This window comes from Bos indicus x Bos taurus, chromosome 23 (assembly GCF_003369695.1).
Source record: "Bos indicus x Bos taurus breed Angus x Brahman F1 hybrid chromosome 23, Bos_hybrid_MaternalHap_v2.0, whole genome shotgun sequence".
Classification (NCBI taxonomy): Eukaryota; Metazoa; Chordata; class Mammalia; order Artiodactyla; family Bovidae; genus Bos; species Bos indicus x Bos taurus.
Window position 1 is genome coordinate 10,890,243 of NC_040098.1, and position 22,470 is coordinate 10,912,712.

The 22,470-nt window shown below is 42.8% G+C and overlaps 1 protein-coding gene across 1 annotated transcript in view; it reads right to left on the reverse strand.

Moving 5' to 3' along the window:
* The window catches only part of SRPK1 (SRSF protein kinase 1), a 73,424-nt gene extending 53,361 nt beyond the window's left edge, over positions 1 to 20,063 (reverse strand). The window contains 3 exon segments of the mRNA XM_027525322.1: positions 19,460 to 20,004; positions 20,006 to 20,029; positions 20,031 to 20,063. Of these exon segments, the coding sequence (XP_027381123.1) occupies positions 19,460 to 20,004; positions 20,006 to 20,029; positions 20,031 to 20,063 (602 nt within the window).
* Between the last annotated feature and the right edge of the window lie 2,407 nt (positions 20,064 to 22,470).

A 22,470-nucleotide genomic window follows, 5' to 3' on the forward strand; every position in this document is an offset into this window, starting at 1 on the left:
AAGGTTTACCCACATTTATGATTACACAGCCACTAGATGGCAATCTGTGATCTCTTAATCTCAGCAGCCTAGGCTTCTACAGGGAGCATTTTGGACTTATTATACCTAAAAAACAAAACCAAAAAACAATGGGCAATCTTTAATAAAGCACTAATATGTAATAATATATAATAACATATTACGTATTAGGTAACCACTACACTTAGCGCGGCCAAGAGGAGCTACCCCACGTCAGGGGCAGAAGCCGCAAGGACCCCATGCCTGAAGGGAGGCAGCCGAGAGTGCTAGGCTGTGATGGCACAGGAACGGCCAATGTCAGGAGCGGCGGCCGGGAGGACCTACCCGCCGCCCGAGGCCAGGGGTGGCGGCCGGGAGAAGCAACCCCACCTCCAAGGAGCCGTGGCTGCCCGGGCACAGGAGGGCCTAGAGGAGGGGGCGGGCAGTGAGGAGATACCCCTCGTCCAAGGTAAGGAGCAGCGGCTGCGCTTTGCTGGAACAGCCGTGAAGAGATACCCCACGTCCAAGATAAGAGAAACCCAAGTAAGACGGTAGGTGTTGCAAGAGGGCATCAGAGGGCAGACACACTGAAACCATACTCACAGGAAACTAGTCAATCTAATCACACTAGGACCACAGCCTTGTCTAACTCAGTGAAACTAAGCCATGCCCATGGGCCACCCAAGACGGGCGGGTCACGTGGAGAGGTCTGACAGAATGGTCCACTGGAGAAGGGAATGGCAAAGCACTTCAGTATTCTTGCCTTGAGAACCCCATGAACAGTATGAAAAGGCAAAATGATAGGATACTGAAAGAGGAACTCCCCAGGTCAGTAGGTGCCCAATATGCTACTGGAGATCAGTGGAGAAATAACTCCAGAAAGAATGAAGGGATGGAGCCAAAGCAAAAAGAATACCCAGCTGTGGATGTGACTGGTGACAGAAGCAAGGTCCAATGCTGTAAAGAGCAATATAGCATAGGAACCTGGAATGTCAGGTCCACGAATCAAGGCAAATTGCAAGTGGTCAAACAAGAGATGGCAAGAGTGAATGTCGACATTCTAGGAATCAGCGAACTCAAATGGACTGGAATGGGTGAATTTAACTCAGATGGCCATTATATCTACTACTGCGGGCAGGAATCCCTCAGAAGAAATGGAGTAGCCATCATGGTCAACAAAAGACTTTGAAATGCAGTACTTGGATGCAATCTCAAAAACGACAGAATGATCTCTGTTCGTTTCCAAGGCAAACCATTCAATATCACAGTAATCCAAGTCTATGCCCCAACCAGGAACGCTGAAGAAGCTGAAGTTGAACAGTTCTATGAAGACCTACAAGACCTTTTAGAACTAACACCCAAAAAAGATGTCCTTTTCATTATAGAGACTGGAATGCAAAAGTAGGAAGTCAAGAAACACCTGGAGTAACAGGCAAATTTGGCCTTGGAATATGGAATGAAGCAGGGCAAAGACTAATAGAGTTTTGCCAAGAAAATGCACTGGTCATAACAAACACCCTCTTCCAACAACACAAGAGAAGACTCTACACATGGACATCACCAGATGGTCAACACTGAAATCAGATTGATTATATTCTTTGCAGCCAAAGATGGAGAAGCTCTATACAGTCAGCAAAAACAAGACCAGGAGTGGACTGTGGCTCACATCATGAACTCCTTATTGCCAAATTCAGACTTAAATTGAAGAAAGTAGGGAAAACCACTAGACCATTCAGGTATGACCTAAATCAAATCCCTTATGATTATACAGTGGGAGTGAGAAATAGATTTAAGGGTCTAGATCTGATAGATAGAGTGCCTGAAGAACTATGGACGGAGGTTCGTGACATTGTACAGGAGACAGGGATCAAGACCATCCCCATGGAAAAGAAATGCAAAAAAACAAAATGGCTGTCTGGGGAGGCCTTACAAATAGCTGTGAAAAGAAGAGAAGCGAAAAGCAAAGGAAAAAAGGAAAAATATAAGCATCTGAATGCAGAGTTCCAAAGAATAGCAAGAAGAGATAAGAAAGCCTTCCTCAGCTTCAATGCAAAGAAATAGAGGAAAACAACAGAATGGGAAAGACTAGAGATCTCTTCAAGAAAATTAGAGATACCAAGGGAACATTTCATGCAAAGATGGGCTCGATAAAGGACAGAAATGGTATGGACCTAACAGAAGCAGAAGATATTAAGAAGAGGTGGCAAGAATACACAGAAGAACTGTACAAAAAAGAGCTTCACGACCCAGATAATCACGATGGTGTAATCAATCACCTAGAGCCAGACATCCTGAATGTGAAGTCAAGTGGGCCTTAGAAAGCATCACTAAGAACAAAGCTAGTGGAGGTGATGGAATTCCAGTCGAGCTATTTCAAATCCTGAAAGACGACGCTGTAAAAGTGCTGCACTCGATATGCCAGCAAATTTGGAAAACTCAGCAGTGGCCACAGGACTGGAAAAGGTCCATTTTCATTCCAATCCTAAAGAAAAGCAATGCCAAAGAATGCTCAAACTACTGCACAATTGCACCCATCTCACACGCTAGTAAAGTAATGCTCAAAATTCTCCAAGCCAGGCTTCAGCAATCCGTGAATCATGAACTTCCAGATGTTCAAGCTGGTTTTAGAAAAGGCAGAGGAACCAGAGATCAAATTGCCAACATCCGCTGGATCATGGAAAAAGCAAGAGAGTTCCAGAAAAACATCTATTTCTGCTTTACTGACTATGTCAAAGCCTTTGACTGTGCGGATCACAATAAACTGTGGAAAATCCTGAAAGAGATGGGAATACCAGACCACCTGACCTGCCTCTTGAGAGATTTGTATGCAGGTCAGGAAACAACAGTTAGAACTGGACATGGAACAACAGACTGGTTCCAAATAGGAAAAGGAATATGTCAAGGCTGTATATTGTCACCCTGCTTATTTAACTTATATGCAGAGTACATCATGAGAAACGCTGGGCTGGAAGAAGCACAAGCTGGAATTAAGATGGCCAGGAGAAATATCAGTAACCTCAGATATGCAGATGACACCACACCCTTATGGCAGAAAGTGAAGAGGAACTAAGCAGCCTCTTGACGAAAGTGAAAGAGGAGAGTGAAAAAGTTGGCTTAAAGCTCAACATTCAGAAAACGAAGATCATGGCATCCGGTCCCATCACTTCATGGGAAATAGATGGGGAAACAGTGTCAGACTTTATTTTTCTGGGCTCCAAAATCACTGCAGATGGTGACTGCAGCAATGAAATTAAAAGACGCTTACCCCTTGGAAGGAAAGTTATGACCAACCTAGATAGCATATTCAAAAGCAGAGACATTACTTTGCCCACAAAGGTTCGTCTAGTCAAGGCTATGGTTTTTCCAGTGGTCATGTATGGATGTGAGAGTTGAACTGTGAAGAAGACTGAGCGCCAAAGAATTGATGCTTTTCAACTGTGGTGTTGGAGAAGACTCTTGAGAGTCCCTTGGACTGCAAGGAGATCCAACCAGTCCATTCTGAAGGTGATCAGCCCTGGGATTTCTTTGGAAGGAATGACGCTAAAGCTGAAACTCCAGTACTTTGGCCACCTCATATGAAGAGTTGACTCACTGGAAAAGACTCTGATGCTGGGAGGGATTGGGGGCAGGAGGACAAGGGGAAGACAGAGGATGAGATGGCTGGATGGCATCACTGACTCGATGGACGTGAGTCTGGGTGAACTCCGGGAGTTGGTGATGGACAGGGAGGCCTGGTGTGCTGCAATTCATGGGGTCGCAAGAGTCGGACACGACTGAGGGACTGAACTGAACTGAACACTCAAAATAGATGTTTTCATAATGGCTTATATAAGGCCTTACATAATCTTTTCGCTGTCCAGCTCTGCCCCTGCAAACCCACCTTACTGACCATGTATCTCTTTAGATCCATGTTAACGGGTTGCCGTTTCAGAAAACCTCCTCGACACTCCTACATAAAACAGTAGTTAGGGGCACACCCTCCCCTGCCCTTTTACCCCACTTCATTTTTCTTCAGTGATTGATGTTTTTTCCTACACACTCCCAGTTTCATGAGTTTCATGAGGACAGACTTTATTTTGCTCATTGCCTGTAAAATGGGATATAAATACCTGCTGCTGCTGCTAAGTCACTTCAGTCGTGTCCAACTCTGTGCGACCCCATAGACGGCAGCCCACCAGGCTCCCCCGTCCCTGGGATTCTCCAGGCAAGAACACTGGAGTGGGTTGCCATTTCCTCCTCCAATGCATGAAAGTGAAAAGTGAAAGTGAAGTCGCTCAGTCATGTCTGACTCTTCGCAACCAAATGGACTGCAGCCCACCAGGCCTCTCCGTCCATGGGATTTTCCAGGCAAGAGTACTGGAGTGGGGTGCCATTGCCTTCTCTGATATAAATACCTAGAAAAGGTATATATACAAGGCAAGTATCTTCTCTTCCTTTTTCAGCTGTTATTCATCACTCAACTGAAAACCATTACACCCCACCCCAACCCCAGCAATCACCTAATGAAATCAGACTGTGAAGTTATTAAATGTCAAATATTGAAGTGTTTTATGTGGAAGGAAATCAAGAAACTTAAGCAGCAGAAGCGGTGCTTTAGAAAAATTCTTCTGACAAGAAGATGGTAAAAGTGTATGAGGGCTGGAGACCAAAGATGCAGGAGACACAGTCAAGGTCTCCGGTGTTAGGAGACTTAGGTTTGATCCTGGTTCTACAGTCTGCTAGAGCCCCACGACTTTGAATGCACTGCTAATTCAAGAAGCTCTCTGTGCTTCAGTCGCCCAGTACCTACAATGAAGGCAGAAAAATACCTACCTCCTGAGGAACACAGTGGTTCTTTTTATCCTATATCAGTGGCTGATCCATAAATTTTAGCATTACATATATGAAATAAGGGAACAGAAGTAAGCAAACATGTGTTCATTTAACTCACTCTTACTGAGTGCCAACAGGTAGGTCAGGTACCTTCCTAGGCACTGGAAACGCAGCTGTGAGGAAAGAAGCGTTCTGGGTCTTCGTTATGTTTACACGCTAGCACAAGGAGACAAAAAGAGCCCCAATTTATCTCAACTGTCTGGTTTTTGAGTTTCAGCTGGTGAACTGCTAAACTTGGGAGGACAGAAGTCCCATCAAAGTCTTCTCTCTTAATGTCTCTCATGGAGATACATGTTCTATTATGTCAGGCTATGAGAAGGGCTATAAAGAAAACTTAAGTAGGGTAAGGAGACAAGAGTATGCTGACATTATTTTAAATAAGGTTGTGACATTTGAGTAAAGAGGTGAGAGATGCTAGAGTTTCACCTGGAAAGATTCAAAAAAAAAACAAAAGTCAGGAGAAAGAACTGATTTGAAGATGATGTATTTGGGGTCTTAGAAATTATTTAGCTCTGGCTTCAAAAGACAAACCGAAAGCTGACTGGAAAAAGCACCTTAGAAACTAGTTTACTTACATGCAAACTTTAGTCTTCTATTTCTTTCTGCCTTGGAAATTGAATAATTGCAGGAGCTCCTGTGGTGAAGAACTATCAAGGAACCACGTTATGGGTTCAACTGTATGTATCCCCCTCAAAAAAGGGTTTGGCAACAATGAAACAAAAATCTGAGTGCCTAAGTTTATCAGATAATACGTACACAAAATTAAACAAACCATCCCTGATCTTTTGGAGAAGGCAATGGCACCCCACTCCAGTACTCTTGCCTGGAAAATCCCATGGATGGAGGAGCCTGGTGGGCTGCAGTCCATTTGGTCGCTAGCAGTCGGATACAACTGAGCAACTTCACTTTGACTTTTCACTTTCATGCATTGGAGGAGGAAACGGCAACCCACTCCAGTGTTCTTGCCTGGAGAATCCCAGGGACAGAGGAGCCTGGTGGGCTGCCGTCTATGGGGCTGCACAGAGTCGGACACGACTGAAGGGACTTAGCAGCAGCAGCAGCATCCCTGATCTTTGGCAATTCTACTCCAATCTAGACTTGATTCATACATGTACATGTGAGAAATACCAACAGATGAGTTAAAAGCATTAGCTCAACACATGAACAGTAGTAAGAAATGTTACATAACAGTCAAAGGTAAACCCATTTAAGGTAAGGAAGAAAACATGAACATGGGAGTAGTCCCCAAAGCACTTTACTCCAGCTGAGTGCTGAGCAAGGCATGCACGTACAATTTCATCATCAGAATCTCACCATCAGCTGATAAGGCAACTCAGACTCAAGGAAGTCAAATGATATTGTCCAAGTTCACCCAACAACCACGTTAGAGGCAAGTTGGAACCTAGGACTATGGGATTCGAAAGTACAAGCTCTTTTTGGTAAACAGTACCTGAACATGAGTTTCTCAAATGGTACAGTGGTAAAGAATTCATCTGCCATTGCAGGGGATGTAAGAGACGTGGGTTCAATCCCTGGGTCAGGAAGATCCCCTGGAGCAGGAAATGGCAACCCACTCCTGCATACTTGCCTGGAAATTTCCATGGACAGAGGAGCCTAGCGGGCTATAATCCACGGGGTCGCAAAGAGTCAGACACAACTCAGCGTGCGTGCACGCGCACAGGAGAGCATATACCTCTACTATCTTTCTACCTACAACACAAGCATGCTGCTGCTGCTTAGTTGCTTCAGTCGTGTCCGACTCTGTACAACTCCATGGACCGCAGCCCACCAGGCTCCTCTGTCCATAGGATTCTCAGGGCAAGAATACTGGAGTGGGTTGCCATGCCCTCCTCCAGGGGATCTCCCAACAAAGGGACTGAAACGGGGCCTCCTGCACTGCAGGCAAGATTCTTTACAACTGAGCCACCAGGGAAGGGAAGCAACACAAGCATAAGTTACCTAATTTATGTCATTATATTCTTAACACTAGCAAAGAAATATGCAACATACAATTCTCGCAAAATCTATTCTCAAAAGCAAAGGTAGTCATGGAAGAGAAGAAGAGTATCAAGGGATCTTGCCACTAAGCTCTGTATAGAAAGGACCCGACATCTGTGGTTAAACAACTTGGTTGAAAAGACATTCAAGATCCTTCACATGACGAAGGGCAGCACCACAATCAAGAGCAAAGTGAATGAGAAGATACAGTTGCCCCAAAATTATCTTTATTATTAGTTACAAAATAAGACTACTTTAGTATTTTGGGTTCTCCATAAGTCTACCCCCAAAAGGACAGGTAGCATTGTTCAAAATGCCTAGTCACTCAAAACAAAGAATTTAGAATCTGAGTAAATTAAACAATATATAAAGGTCATCAACATGACTCACGATACCACCACCAAACTTCATGTCACTGATGACTGTTCACCACTACTGGTGACAATTCTTACATCCTAGTTAAAATATATATCAAATGTTCTCAAACTCTTTGATAGGCAATCTTTAAATATCTACTGTACGAAGCATTTAAGCCACCAATAAATTACCCAATAGCAATGAATTACATCTGACCTTAACCTTCATCTATAAAACCACAGGCTCATCATTGTACAAATGAGTATGATTTTTATCTGTCTACCTCCTTCCAGCTAACTTCTCTGTCCAGTGCTACTATACTTTTCTGAAAATGAAGTATATTTCACTTATTTTGTGTGTATTTTGTGTATAAACCACTTATTTTGTGGTTTCTGACAACTTTCTGAAACTAATCATTTAGGGAGTTGAAAAAACTAGATACTGTGGTCTTCATAGCTAATCTCATGGATCTTTTTCAAATTCCAAGTTAATCTTCTAGTAAGAGGCACAAAGAACCACAGGGCTTTTCCACGACTGTGCTTACTATAACTTTAGGGAGAAGCACTAAAGACGGTATTAGGCCTAATGATTAGGCCAATTAATGACTAACTCTCACCCTGAAGACTCTACGGCAGAGATTACAAACTGGAAAATTCTGAAAGAGATGGGAATACCACACCACCTGACCTGCCTCTTGAGAAACCTGTATGCAGATTAGGAAGCAACAGTTAGAACTGGACATGGAACAACACACTGGCTCCAAATAGGAAAAGGAGTACGTCAAGGCTGTATATTGTCACCCTGCTTAGTTACCTTATATGCAGAGTACATTATGAGAAATGCTGGGCTGGATGAAGCACAAGCTGGAATCAAGATTGCCAGGGGAAATATCAATAACCTCAGATATGCAGATGACACCACCCTTATGGCAGAAAGTGAAGAAGAACTAAAGAGCCTCTTGATGAAAGTCAAAGAGAAGAGTGAAGAAAATGCTGGCCTAAAGCTCAACATTCAGAAAACTAAGATCACGGCATCTGGTCCCATCACTTCATGGCAAATAGATGGGGAAACAGTGGCTGACTTTTTTTCTGGGCTCCAAAACCACTTCAGATGGTGATTGCAGCCATGAAATTAAAAGATGAATACTCCTTGGAAGGAAAGTTATGACCAATCTAGAAGTGAAGTGAAGTGAAGTGAAGTCTTTCAGTCGTGTCTGACTCTTTGTGACCCCATGGACTCTAGCCTACCAGGCTCCTCCATCCATGGGATTCTCCAGGCAAGAATACTGGAGTGGGTTGCCATTTCCTTCTCCAAGGATCGAACCCAGGTCTCCCGCATTGCAGGCAGGCGCTTTAACCTCTGAGCCACCAGGAAAGCCCATGACCAATCTAGATAGCATATTAAAAAGCAGAGACATTAGTTTGTCAACAAAGGTCCATCTACTCAAGGCTGTGGTTTTTCCAGTGGTCATGTATGGATGTGAGAGTTGGACTATAAAGAAAGCTGAGTGCCGAAAAATTGATGCTTTTGAACTGTGGTGTTGGAGAAGACTCTTGAGAGTCCCTTGGGCTGCAAGGAGATCCAACCAGTCCATCCTAAAGGAGATCAGTCCTGGGTGTTCATTGGAAGGACTGATGTTGAAGCTGAAACTCCAGTACTTTGGCCACCTGATGCGAAGAGCTGACTCATCTGAAAAGACCCTGATGCTGGGAAAGATTGAGGGCAAGAGGAGAAGGGGACAACAGAGGATGAGATGGTTGGATGGCATCATCGACTCAATGGACATGAGTTTGGGTGGATTCCGGAGTTGGTGATGGACAGGGAGGCCTGGCATGTTGCGGTTCATGGGGTCGCAAAGAGTCGGACACAACTGAGCGACTGAACTGAACAAACTGCAGGCTGTAAAATCCTGCCTCTAACTTTTATAATAGTTTTTTAAAAATTAAAAGTCACATTAAAACAAAAATTTCCAGGGTCTCTCCAAAAATTTGAAGACCTGGTAACATGACTCATCTTCTCACAGAACAAATGAGAAAGCCCACCCCATATTCTGATAATCACCATTCCCTTTGTGCTTATTAATCATATGCTTCAGAAACCATGTTCTAAAAATAAATCAACACAATCACAAATGATTGTACATACAATATTCATTCTAAACTAAGAACACAGATGACCCAAACTCTACAAGAAGATTTTTAAAAAGCCAAAGATGATGTAAAATGAAGCAAAAATTAAACAAATGAATCTGTGTACCAGGTGGTAACATAATCACACAGCAAGAACTAGCTCACATAACTTTAAAACTCGGGAATTTGACTCTACACCCTTAGTGAAAAACTATGCCCTAAGAACAACAATCTGAAGAAGTCATCAGCTTTCTTCAGTAATCATATTACTGCTGGTAGTATTGACATTGTCATTCTCAGACTATTTTGTATTCATGCTGTGAGGAAAGAAAACGAATAATCATGTTGCTGCTGTTGAGAACTGGGGTTTTCAATTTGAGAGAAAGGAGATAGAGATGTAAGATCTAAGGAAAATCCCTGGGTCATTCAATTTGATTTTTAAGTATAACATAAACTCATTATTTTTTAAGAGAAAAAACACAACTTATTTCCTAACCACAGACAAATCCTAGAAACAGTGACTAAATTTAGTACAAATAAGTGCACTGATTGTGATTTCTAAACGTCATTTCTCACTAAAAGAGTATTCTTAGAGAAAGGGCTACTTCCTAGTCTGGGGCAGAAAATGCAGAAGTCTGAACAAACTGTCACACCAGACATCAAAAACTATAAAAAATGCCTCAGGTTGAGTCAAAACTACTCAGAAGCCATCATGAAGGGACTCCAATTGGCCAAAAATAGGACAATCAACAGAAATAACAACTATACACGCTACAAAATGCATGAACATTAAAAACATGCTAAATGAAAGAAGTCATCACAAAAGACCCACATATAGTTGATTCTATTTATACACAATGTCCAGCCTAGGCAAATCTATGGAGAAAGAAAGTAAATTAGAGGTTGCCGACGGCTGGAGGTCAGATAGATTGGGAGGTAATGAGGAGTGGCTGTAAATGGGTACAGCATTTCTTTTTGAGGTGATGGAAATATTTCAAACTTACCAGATAGTGGTGATGCTTGCAAGACTGTGAACATACTGAAAACCACTGAACTATACATTTTACACAGGTGAATTTTATGGTATATAAACTATACCTCCATAAAGCTGCACAAAACAGGGACTTCCCTAGTGGTCCAGTGGCTAAGCCTCTGCTCTTCCCACACAGGGAGCCAAGGTTTTATTCCTGGTTGGTAAGCTAGATCCCCCATGCCACGACTTCCAAGCCACAACTAACAGGCTGGTGCAAAAGTAACTGCAGTTTTTGCACTGTTGAAATTTGCCATTTGATGTTGGAATACATTCTTAAATAAATGTGGTTATGTCATAGATCATTTCAGTGTGCATTTCTCACTTTATGGGTTTTTTTTGCTAATGATTTATTATTTGCTGTTAATGACATTATTTGTTTTATATTTATTTTGGATTATTGAAATGATGTTAGACAAAAAGCAAATCTGAATAATTTTCTTATCTTTCTATACTTCTATTTATTATTTTTGGTTGCCCTGGGTCTTCACTGCTACTCACAGGCTTTTCTCAGTTGCAGTGAGCGGGGGCTTCTCTTTGCTGTGGAGCATAGGCTCTACGAGTATGGGCTTAGCAGTTGCGGCTCACAGGCTCTAGAGCCTCGGCTCAGTAGTTGTTATGCAGGGACTTAGTTGCTCCAAGGCGTGTGGAATCCTCCTAGACCAGGGACTGAACCCACGTTCCCAGCATTGGCAAGCGTATTCTTATCCACTGTTATCACCAGGGGAGTCCCTCAAGCGATTCTGAGTTCAAAATGAGTCATAAAGCAGCAGAAACAACTCACAACATCAACAAGGCATTTGGCTCAGGAACTGCTAACAGTGTGGGGCTGCCTCAAGAGGTTTTGCAAAGGAGATTAAGAGTCTGCACGATGAGGAGCATAGTGGCTGGCCAGCAGAAGTTACAATGACTAATTGAGAGAGATCATTGAAGCTGATCTTCCTACAACTACACAAGAAGTTGCTGAAGAACTCTGGGTCAACCATTCTACAACTGTTTGGCATTTCAAGCAAATTGGAAAGATGAAAAAACTCAGTAAGCTGAGCTGACTGAAAATAAAAAAAATCATTATTTTGAAGTGTCGTCTTCTCTTACTCTATACAACAATGAAGCATTCCTCAATCAGATCATGATGTGTGACCAAAAGTGGATTTTATATGACAAATGGCAATGACCAGCTCAACAGCTGGACCAAGAAGCAGCTCCAAAGCACAGGTCATGGTCACTGTTTGGTGGTCGGCTGCCCACCTGATCCACTACAGCTTTCTGAATCCTGGTGAAACCATTACATGTGAGAAGTATGCTCAACAAATTGATGAGAGGCACCGAAAACTGCAATGCCTGCAGCCGGCACTGATCAACAGAAAGGGCCCAATGCTTTTCCACCACAACACCTGACCGCTTCAAAGGTTGAACAAATTGGGCTACGAAGTTTTACCTCATCTGCCATATCCACCTGACCTTCCCCCTAACCGACTACCACTTCTTCAAGCATCTAGAAAACTTCCACAACCAGAAGGCAGAAAATGCTTTCCAAGAGTTCGTCAAACCCCAAAGCATGGATTTTTACACTACAGGAATAAACAAACTTAATTCTTGTTGGCAAAAATAGGTTGATTACAGTGGTTCCTATTTTGAGTAATAAAGATGTTTGAGCCTAATTATAATGACTTAAAATCCACAGTCTGAAATGGCCATTACACATTTGCACCAACCTAATAAAAGAGCCCATGTGTGACAAAAAATTTTAGGTGTGATAATAGTACTGTAGTTATGCATTTAAAAAGGAAGAGTCCAGGATTTCCCTGGCAGTTCAGTAGTTAAGACTCCTGTGGTCCCAGCACAGGGGGTATATGTTCAATCCCTGATCAGGGAACTAAGATACCTCATGCCACATGATGTGGCCTAAAAAAAAAAAGAAGAGTCCCAATCTTACCAAATGATATGTCTGGGGTTTGCTTTCAACTAAGATGGAAGGAAGTAGAAGATATAGATGAAATAACATCAGCCATAGTTGATAACTGTTGAAGTTGAGGTGAATTTTGCCATTTTCTCTTGACAATCAAGCTGTCAATTCTGCACAACCTCGGAATTACTGCATTTCACAAATTCAAACATGAAAATGTTTCCCACCAATTCACATCTCTGAAATAAAGACACATCTTATATTGAATGGTGCTATCAGGTTAATTGGAAGTATTTAATAAAATGGTGAATTAAAAACTAATAGCATCTAAAATTCAAAGAAAAACTGTATAAAATATATTTAGATACCTATATCTCTTTAGCTAAATCATTAAAACTACTAGCTACCTGAACTTTTTTATATGCTTGGATTACTTCAGATACAGTGAGAGAAGCATAAAAGTACTTTAGTCAATATAAAAATGAACTTAGTCCCCAAACCAGCATTGGTGGTAGACAGGATTTGGGAAACACTGGGCAAAAGTCTATATAAGGTGGGAGGAAAAATATGTTTGCTATCGTTATTCTACCAGGTCTAAAAAATATGGTAAAAATGAATTTTTGTTGACCAGCCTGTCTTTTCTTCATTTTTAACAAAGGAGTTCCTAAGCAACAGTCACTTTTAGCATTTCAACAAGTTGCTGGTTTCAAGCAATCTAAAGGAACAGGGTAAAGCCTCTGGGTCTTGCTATAGAAGAAACACTAACAAATAAAATTTAGTAACATATATAAACTTACTGAGAAAGAAGACAAGAAAACATTTCTGATAACAGCAATTCTAAAAGTGAAATTTTAGTAGTATATAATTTTCCAAGTACATATTTTAATGGAATCACACAAAATTAAAAATGCCACTGTTTTTTAAACATCGGACAGTTGACAATTACCTTTGAAAATGTCAAAAAGCAAAGAAAAAGATTAGCCACATTTAAAAAAGTTAATTTATGTCAAAAACACACTATAAATGCAATTTGAAAGGCTATGAAGTTGAGAGAAATACAAACCTGCCACTTAACAAAAGCTATATTCTTATCAAGTAGCTCTTAAGATTAAGAAAAGAATCAACATCCAACATAAAAATGGGCAAAAGATAGTAGCTGGCCAATAATATCCTCCAAATGGTCAACTTTGTTAGTAATAAAAGAAATTAAGGTATCTCGTAGATTACCATTTTTGAGAAGCTTTTTCAAGTAATACTGCCCAGTCCTGGAGGCTAAGCAGGAGCTGGAAGAACATTCCTATTCCTCACACTCTGCCTGCAGCCATCCTCCTTCAAGTGTCACCTTAGTAATGTGGCTTCCTTCACCCTATTTAAAACTGCACCCCCATCCCAGCTTCTCAATCCCTCTTATCTTCCTCTATTTTCCACCTTATCACTTAACATACTACATAATTTACTTACGATGTCTGTTGTTTATTCTTTGTATCCTCTCATTAAAATAAACTGCTTCTAGAGAAGCGAAAAGCAAAGGAGAAAAGGAAAGATATAAGCATCTGAATGCAAAGCTCCAAAGAATAGCAAGGAGAGATAAAGCCTTCCTCAGCTTCAATGCAAAGAAATAGAGGAAAACAACAGAATGGGAAAGATCTCTTGAAGAAAATTAGAGATACCAAGGGAACATTTCATGCAAAGATGGGCTCAATAAAGGACAGAAATGGTATTGACCGAACAGAAGCAGAAGATATTAAGAAGAGGTGGCAAGAATACACAGAACTATACAAAAAAGATCTTCATGACCCAGATAATCACGATGGTGTGGATCACTCACCTAGAGCCAGACATCCTGGAATGTGAAGTCAAGTGGCCCTTAGGAAGCATCACTATGAACAAAGCTAGTGGAGGTGATGGAATCCCAGTTGAGCTATTTCAAATCCTGAAAGATGATGCTGTGAAAGTGCTGCACTCAATATGCCAGCAAATTTGGAAAACTCAGCAGTGGCCACAGGACTGGCAAAAGTCAGTTTTCATTCCAATCCTAAAGAAAGGCAATGTCAAAGAATGCTCAAACTACCGCACAATTGCACTCATCTCACATGCTAGTAAAGTAATGCTCAAAATTCTTCAAGCCAGGCTTCAGCAATGAACCGTGAACTTCCAGATGTTCAAGCTGGTTTTAGACAAGGCAGAGGAACCAGAGACCAAATTGCCAACATCCGCTGGATCATGGAAAAAGCAAAAGAGTTCCAGAAAAACATCTATTTCTGCTTTATTGACTATGCCAAAGCCTTTGACTGTGTAGATCACAATCAACTGTGGAAAATCCTGAAAGAGATGGGAATACCAGACCACCTGACCTGCCTCTTGAGAAATTTGTATGCAGGTCAGGAAGCAACAGTTAGAACTGGACATGGAACAACAGACTGGTTCCAAATAGGAAAAGGAGTTCGTCAAGGCTGTATATTGTCACCCTGCTTATTTAACTTATATGCAGAGTACATCATGAGAAACGCTGGACTGGAAGAAACACAAGCTGGAATCAAGATTGCCGGGAGAAATATCAATAACCTCAGATATGCAGATGACACCACCCTTATGGCAGAAAGTGAAGAGGAACTAAACAGACTCTTGATGAAAGTGAAAGAAGAGAGTGAAAAAGTTGGCCTAAAGCTCAACATTCAGAAAACTAAGATCATGGCATCTGGTCCCATTACTTCATGGGAAACAGATGGGGAAACAGTGGAAACAGTGTCAGACTTTATTTTTTGGGGCTCCAAAATCACTGCAGATGGTGACTGCAGCCATGAAATTAAAAGATGCTTACTCCTTGGAAGAAAAGTTATGACCAACCTAGATAGCATATTCAAAAGCAGAGACATTACTTTGCCAACAAAGGTCCATCTAGTCAAGGCTATGGTTTTTACAGTGGTCATGTATGGATGTGTGAGTTGGACTGTGAAGAAGGCTGAGCACTGAAGAATTGATGTTTTTGAACTGTGGTGTTGGAGAAGACTCTTGAGAGTCCCTTGGACTGCAAGGAGATCCAACCAGTCCATCCTAAAGGAGATCAGTCCTGGGTGTTCATTGGCGGTACTGATGCTAAAGCTGAAACTCCAATACTTTGGCCACCTCATGTGAAGAGTTGACTCATTGGAAAAGACTCTGATGCTGGGAGAGATTGTGGGCAGGCGGACAAGGGGACGACAGAGGATGAGATGGCGGGATGGCATCACTGACTCGATGGACATGAGTTTAAGTAAACTCCGGGAGTCGGTGATGGACAGGGAGGCCTGGCGTGTTACGGTTCATGGGGTCGCAAAGAGTCGGACACGACTGAGTAACTGAACTGAACTGAAGTATTTAATGAATAGGAGCTGGTTAACTTTTTCTGGAGAAAACTTTGACAATATGAACTTAAAATTTTTTAAATGTACACACTAGTAATATCACTTCTAAGAATTTATCCTAAAGAAATAATCACTGATGGGAGCAATAGTAATCCAAAAGACTATTCATCTTAGCTGTGAAGTAACAGCATATAGTGGAATGTTTAAAATGACGTGAAATACTTAAGTTGTAAAAAATGTTCCTGGTAATGTCTACTACTGAAAAATATATTCAATAATTCTATTTTTGTCTTAAAAAGTATATGCATGTTTATTAATAGGAACTAAAATAAATTATGGTCCATCCATTTGATGGAATGCTAAATGAAGCTACTGTCTAGTGTCTTGATATGGAACCATTCCTAAGATGATGAAAAAGGCAGACCTTTAAAAAAATGGTAATCCTGCACTATATGGAACTGGGGCAGAACCAATTTTCAAGGTATGTTGTTAAACATAAAACACATCTAATACCATTTAATTAAAAATTATTTCAAGTTTATGTACTTTACCCTTTACTGAATAAAAATGTTGAAATTTTTTTTCAAAGTATTGTCCCTTCTGAGTTTTCAATTACATTGCAAAATTAAGAAATAAAACCTCCTCCCCTCTGATTTCATATATGAGTGCTAAAATGAGCAAAAGCACTTCTCCAGCTCAAAAAATTTTACTACAAAATTTATACTAACTTCATAAAGTTCTTTAACTGCAAATACAGTGTAAATTACTGTCCAAACTAACTTCCTAGGCTACGTAATAATCAGTTATGAAATCTATTCTGGAATTATATGATTCTGTGGAATAGAAACACATATATTTCTATATAATATATATGTACATCTATATATGTTTCTATTTCATACAATTTCAAATGCAGATGTAAATTGCACTGAATTATAAAATTACAATAAACAAATAAAGGCACACAGCTTTTGATATACACATTGAAAACTGAACACTCAAAGGGAGATAGAACACTATCCTTTAGAAACAGACATATCCAGGGGGCGATGAATGTATACCTCAACACCAAGGCATCCTGAGGTCCCTTATTCAGAAGCCTCTGTTCACTAGGCTTCTACCATAACTGTCCTTAGATACACCAAAAGGAATTGTCACTGGGAGATATACCAGGACTTTGGGGCGTGTAAGATCTGGGTTAGAATCCTAGCTTCAAATTTTCTAGGTGGGTAATCTGGTGAATCTCAATTTCCTTATCTGTAAATAAAATAGAGACTGTCACCAACTAGTTAACATTAGTAAATGAGAGTACAGTGTGTGAAAAAGTGAAATGGAGAAGGAATTCCCCAAGTAAGACAACTAAAGATCCCCAGGTCAGATCTTTCAGCAGAGTTAAAAGAACAGAAAGGAAACAAATCCTAAAGAGCACTGAACTGGAAAATAGGAACACTGGATTCCAGTGTGACACTGCTACAAACAGGTGCAGCTCCCCGGGCATATTCTCTAAAGTGTGTCGATTCCAGTATTAAGATCCACAAAATAGAGACTAAAAATCCTTTCTACCTGTACCACCCCAGGACTAAATTACTAGGATGTCATTTACTGTTTTACATGAAAATTTTCTAAAGTTATTAATTTAAATGCTTTTTTTAAAACAAGTCCTGATCAGTTTTCATTATGACTGAGCTACCAGTGGTAACATATAAGACTGTTTCCCTAACTAAGTAATCCAAGGTCCAAAGACTAAACTATGACATGCTTTTTCTCAGACTTTCTCCTTGACTAATCTGGTAACTAGCAGCCTGCTTTTGCAAAATGACTGGAAACCAGGAGGGCAGTCAGAAGTTATGGAATAGTCAGGTTACCTGAGTCAAATGGGCTTGAACTTCTGACACGGTTCTGTAACCAAGCTAATTAATTAGACTTCTCAGGTACTTAAAAGGAGGCTGGAGAAACCTGTCCCCCCAAATCAAAATATTAATTAAAATTAAAAAAAAAAAGCACCTCTGAAACTACAAGTAAATGAAGGTGGTTCAAAGAATCAAGGTTGTACAGTAACTGCTAATTATATGTAATATTCACTTGTTTTTGTGCAAGTAACTCTAAGTTACCCACGGCAGTGAATGGAGTAACAGATAATCCAAAATACATACATTCAGCTTTACAAATAAAACATATGGTCTAAATAGATAATCCAAAGTAATGAATATCTGGTTAAAAATAAAGTATATGATCACCCCTACTATATTTACTTCCCAAATTATATATAGGCTGATTCAGGCTAATATCAAGGTTAATTTCCTTATGGAGAGAACAAAAACAGAAGAATTAGAATTAGAATTATTTAGAAGAATTCTAAATAATACAGTGAGTAATAAAATCACCACCTCCTTACATCAGCAGAAAACATATTGGTTTATAACACATTCATATCAGCTCCAGAGAGAGTAACAACACACACACACACACACACACACACACACACACACAGGAGAACCACAGAGAACACACACACAAACATTTAAATTCCCACTGCACAGGAGAACCAGGTTAGCTCCCTGTTGCTTCTATTAAACCTATCTGAGTAAAAACTGGTTTTTGAATCATCCATATATGGATAATCAAGGGGCAAACCAAATACGTACAATTTAAATACACTGGTTACCAAGCACTTCACAAAATAAAAAATTTCATAAAACAGTTGACTGAAACGAAGCAAGAGTTGAGTTCGTCTACTTTAGCTCTCTTGATACAAGTCATTATTTGCTCTCCTGAAACATTAGGTAGCCGCCAAAAACAATACACATACGTACACTCACGCACACATACCCGGATCTTGTATTATCACTCAGAAAGGAAACCTAGGGAAGCCTCAGAAATGAGTTTCATCAGCTCAGAAAGACGTAGATGGTGTACAACTCCAGGTAGACCCAAGTAAATGGAAAAGTGTTCAGAAAATGCATTTTTTTCCCAAGGCCCTCTGCAATTAAACGTGAGTATAAGATAAAAGTTCTTCAGACTAAGACTCACTTGCGAAGCCCTCTACTGGGCGTTTTTATGAAGCTCTGACCAACTTTTGTGCTTCCCACAATAGCGCTAAACCACGATTATGCATCCTGCTGATAAAAACGGGCCTGTGGCACTGAACAAACCATGCCAGAATCCAACGGCGTCGTTGGCTAAACAACTTCCCCGCCACTGCTGCGATGCCCACTCCAGAAGGCCTCTGCATTCAGCGCAAGACAAGCAGCAACCGAAACCGGCTCCAGACCAGGGGGCTGCCTGCACACCGCGAGGAAGGAGAGACGCCTGCATACTCAGGAAGTTGCCTAACCCAGGGGGGAAGCTCCTGCCCTCCTCTATAAAAGGGAGCGTGTAGGCTGGCAGACCGAAAGACGGAAAATTCATTCAAGAATTCCCTGGCTGCCTACCCTGCACACGTAGGAGGCAAGTTAAGACGCTGAGACGCAGGTATGGAAAGAGAACAGTTCACAAACTGATCATGATCCAACAGCTCGGTGCGAAGGCCCAAACTCGGGGAGCCGGTGCCTCATCCTGTAGCTGGGAAGGTAATGGCCCGGGCTGCTCCGGTCCTCCACCAATAGCCCTTTTCCAGCAGGCGCCGGGCTGCTCAGAACCAGACCTTCAGCAACCGAAGCTCCCTCCCACATGGTTCCAGGGGCGCAACCCTCCACGGCCGCCCCGAGGCCATGTGGCCGGGGCCGCCCGGGTGCCCCAGACCCCGTGAACGTTCCAGGCGTGAAACCGGAGGAGAGGAAGTGCGGGGATAGACCCAGAGAACGGAATGTTGGGGTGCGAAACTCACTTCCTCTGGGCTTTGTCCTTCTTGGCCTTGGTCCTTTTCTTTCGGGCCTGGAGCGCAAGCACTGCAGGAGAGAGGGATGGATGAAGGGCGAATGGGGAGAAAAGGAGGCGACCAAGGTGAGGGTGGAGACCCAGCAGGGGTGCGAGGCCCTGGCGCCGGGCCTGCCTGAGGGGCGGCTCCGGGCTGAGGGCCGCGGCGTTTGCTGGGCGGCCGCTCGGGGGGCTGGCGGCCCACGGGGCGCAAAGCAGCGCCCAGGCGGGGCGCGCCGGAGGGGGCTCGGGCCGGGTCAGGGAGCTGGCGAGCAGTGGTCGGCCTCGCCGGGCGAGGGCCGGGCCCTGGAGCGGCCCCAAGTCGCGGGCGGGCCTGGCGGGGAACAAGGGGCGATGACTGCCGGCGCGGAAGGACGCCCGAGCTGAGGGGCGCGGACCCGCAGCCCAGAAGCGGGGGGTGAGGGGCGGCGCCACCTCAGTGGAGGGGTGCCGCACGCCCGGGGACCGGACGGCGGCGGTTAGGCGAAGCTCCCGGCGGTGACCCGGGCCTCGCCCCCGGCGGCCGTTGCCCCTCGTGGCGGGAGGCCGCTCCACCGCTCACCTTTCCGCTCCATGGCGAGACCGGTAACCGCCAGGCGCCTGCGCACTCGAGTGGCGCTGACTCCCGCTCCCGCCGCGGCCCCAAACCCAGCCCGCGCACGCCCCGCCCACCGGCGCCTGCCCCGCCCCGCCCACGACGGCGCGCGCCTGCGCGCTGAGCGCGGAGCCTACCACCTGCTCGCGAGGAGGGGAGGGCGAGAAGAACGGGAGAGGAGGGAGGGGAAGAACGCCGAGCGTGAGCGCGCGCGCGGTGTTTGAGAAGCGAGCCTGGAAGCCTCGCAGTACGAGGTTTATTCCGTTCGCCGGGCGGTCGCCCCCTGAGGAATGGCGAACAGAGTGGCATAGAGGGTTCCCTGCGTGCTGAGTCAGAGCTCCGTAGCCGACTGTAGCCTGCCTTGGTTTCCTGGTCTGTAAAAGGGAGTGATCAGGTGTGTCCCAGTCCCTCCGCGGCGCTATTGTGAGGGCCAGTTGAGAAACTCTGTGAGGAAAATTGAGGGAGAAATTACAAGTAAGAAAAAGGAGTAGGAGCAACACAAGGACCGGAAGGAAGGAACCTGTGATTTTATCGTTACTGAAAAGCAAAGACTTTAAAAGTGAGTTTTCTCGTATAATTTCAAAGTCAAATGAAGACTGTTAAAGGAAGGAAGCGGGAGAATAAAACTTAATGTTTTCTTATTTTACCACTTTATCAACTTTTCAGTACAGATACACGCAGTTGTCTTTATAGAATAGTTAGTTTTATACTTTTCTAAGTGCTCTGTCTCATTTGATGTTCATGACAGCCTAAAGGCAAGATAATTATTACTTCCACTACACAAATAAGCTAACTCGGAGGGGATATGTACTCAGAACCTTGGTGTCCTGACACAGTGATCAGTCATCAAATACTTGTATAGCAGGGTTAGAAAAGTTTTTCTGTAAAGGGCCATGTAGTAAACTTAAAAGGCTTGGGGATCATAAGATCTGTTAACTATTCAGCTCTGCCACTAGAGCTCAAAAGCTTCTCAGTGCTCAAAACAAGCCTTATTTATGGTCCCTGAAACTTGAATTTCATGTAATTTTCCAGTATCATGAAATACTATTTTTCTGTTGATCTTTTCCCATGATTTCAACCATTCTTGGTTCAGGCCTTTGTTTGTCAACCCCTTTGTAAAGTACTACGGCAGGACAGGTGGAAGCCTGCAGATCCTTGCTCTTCTAGAAGTTACTGTAGTGGGGAAGACCGAGAAGTAATTAATTAACCGAGACGGGAAGATGAAAGTACAATAATGCTGCACAGGTCAAGCCTGGGGGCTTGGGCAGGATTTTATTGAGCAAAGTAGGTCACTAAGTCCAGCCAGGGAGGAGACAGCATTTGTGCTGGGTCTTGGGAAATGTGTAGGATTTCCAGAGGTGGAGGAGATGTCACGCATTCCTGAATGAGAAAATCAATTGAGCAAAAAGACACAGGCTTGGACACCTACAGGCAGGGACTGAGGCTGGTAATGACTGAAAAGATGAAGTAGAATGTGAGGCTGGAAATGTAGGTTTGCCAAATTTGAAATTTAGATAATTAATATCTGTTGCAGGGAACCTGAATGGTAGCATTTCTAGGCAGATTGCAAAAGAGGACAGCGCCTGTTGTCCAGGAAAACTACAACCCAGTTTCCTCTGAGTTCTGTCCTTGAAAACAAAAGGAGATTTGGGGCAGACATTGAAACCCTGGAGTCAGGATTCTGCCTGCTCAGGATTTAGAAAAGACAGGAGAGTGCTGGTGGTTCAGGAGAGTCCCAGAATGGGGAAATTACTTCCCACAGAAAGTAAACTCCATGGGAATTGGAGTGCTGCTTGGGTTTTCCTTGGTGTGTCCTCACTAACAAGCACTTATTAGGGTGTCTGACACTTACTAGGTGCTCAAATATTTGTCTAATCAAAGAATAAATGATGTGGGAATTCCCTGGTTGTCCAGCGGATAAGACCCCAAGCTCTCTCTGCCAAGGACCCAGGTTCGATCCCAGGTCAGAGAACTAAAAAATCCCAGACACCACAGGGTGTGGCTAAAAAAACAAATGACGTGCAGTTTATGAGAAAGGTCTGGATGAGGGAGAGAAAACACTGACAGGGACAATTGGAGAGCTGTGCTAAAACTCAAATAGGTTAGTGCCAATCCATCAAAAAGGAATGTGTAGCTTGGCATGAATCAGTCGCACCTATTCTGACCCTGGGTGACTGTTGCTTCTCTATCTCAAGAGCTTATCAGTCCTCTGTTTAATAACTCATTTGAGAATTTTTCCAGAGTCACTGTCAAGTTTATTGGACTGAGTTCCCAGAATTGACCATTTCTTCTTTTTCTTTCTTCTGTTTTCCCCCATTCTCCCAGCATGCTTCAGTTCTTCACACTTTTTCTACAGTTTCTATAATTGTTCACATAAGCTAGCTTGC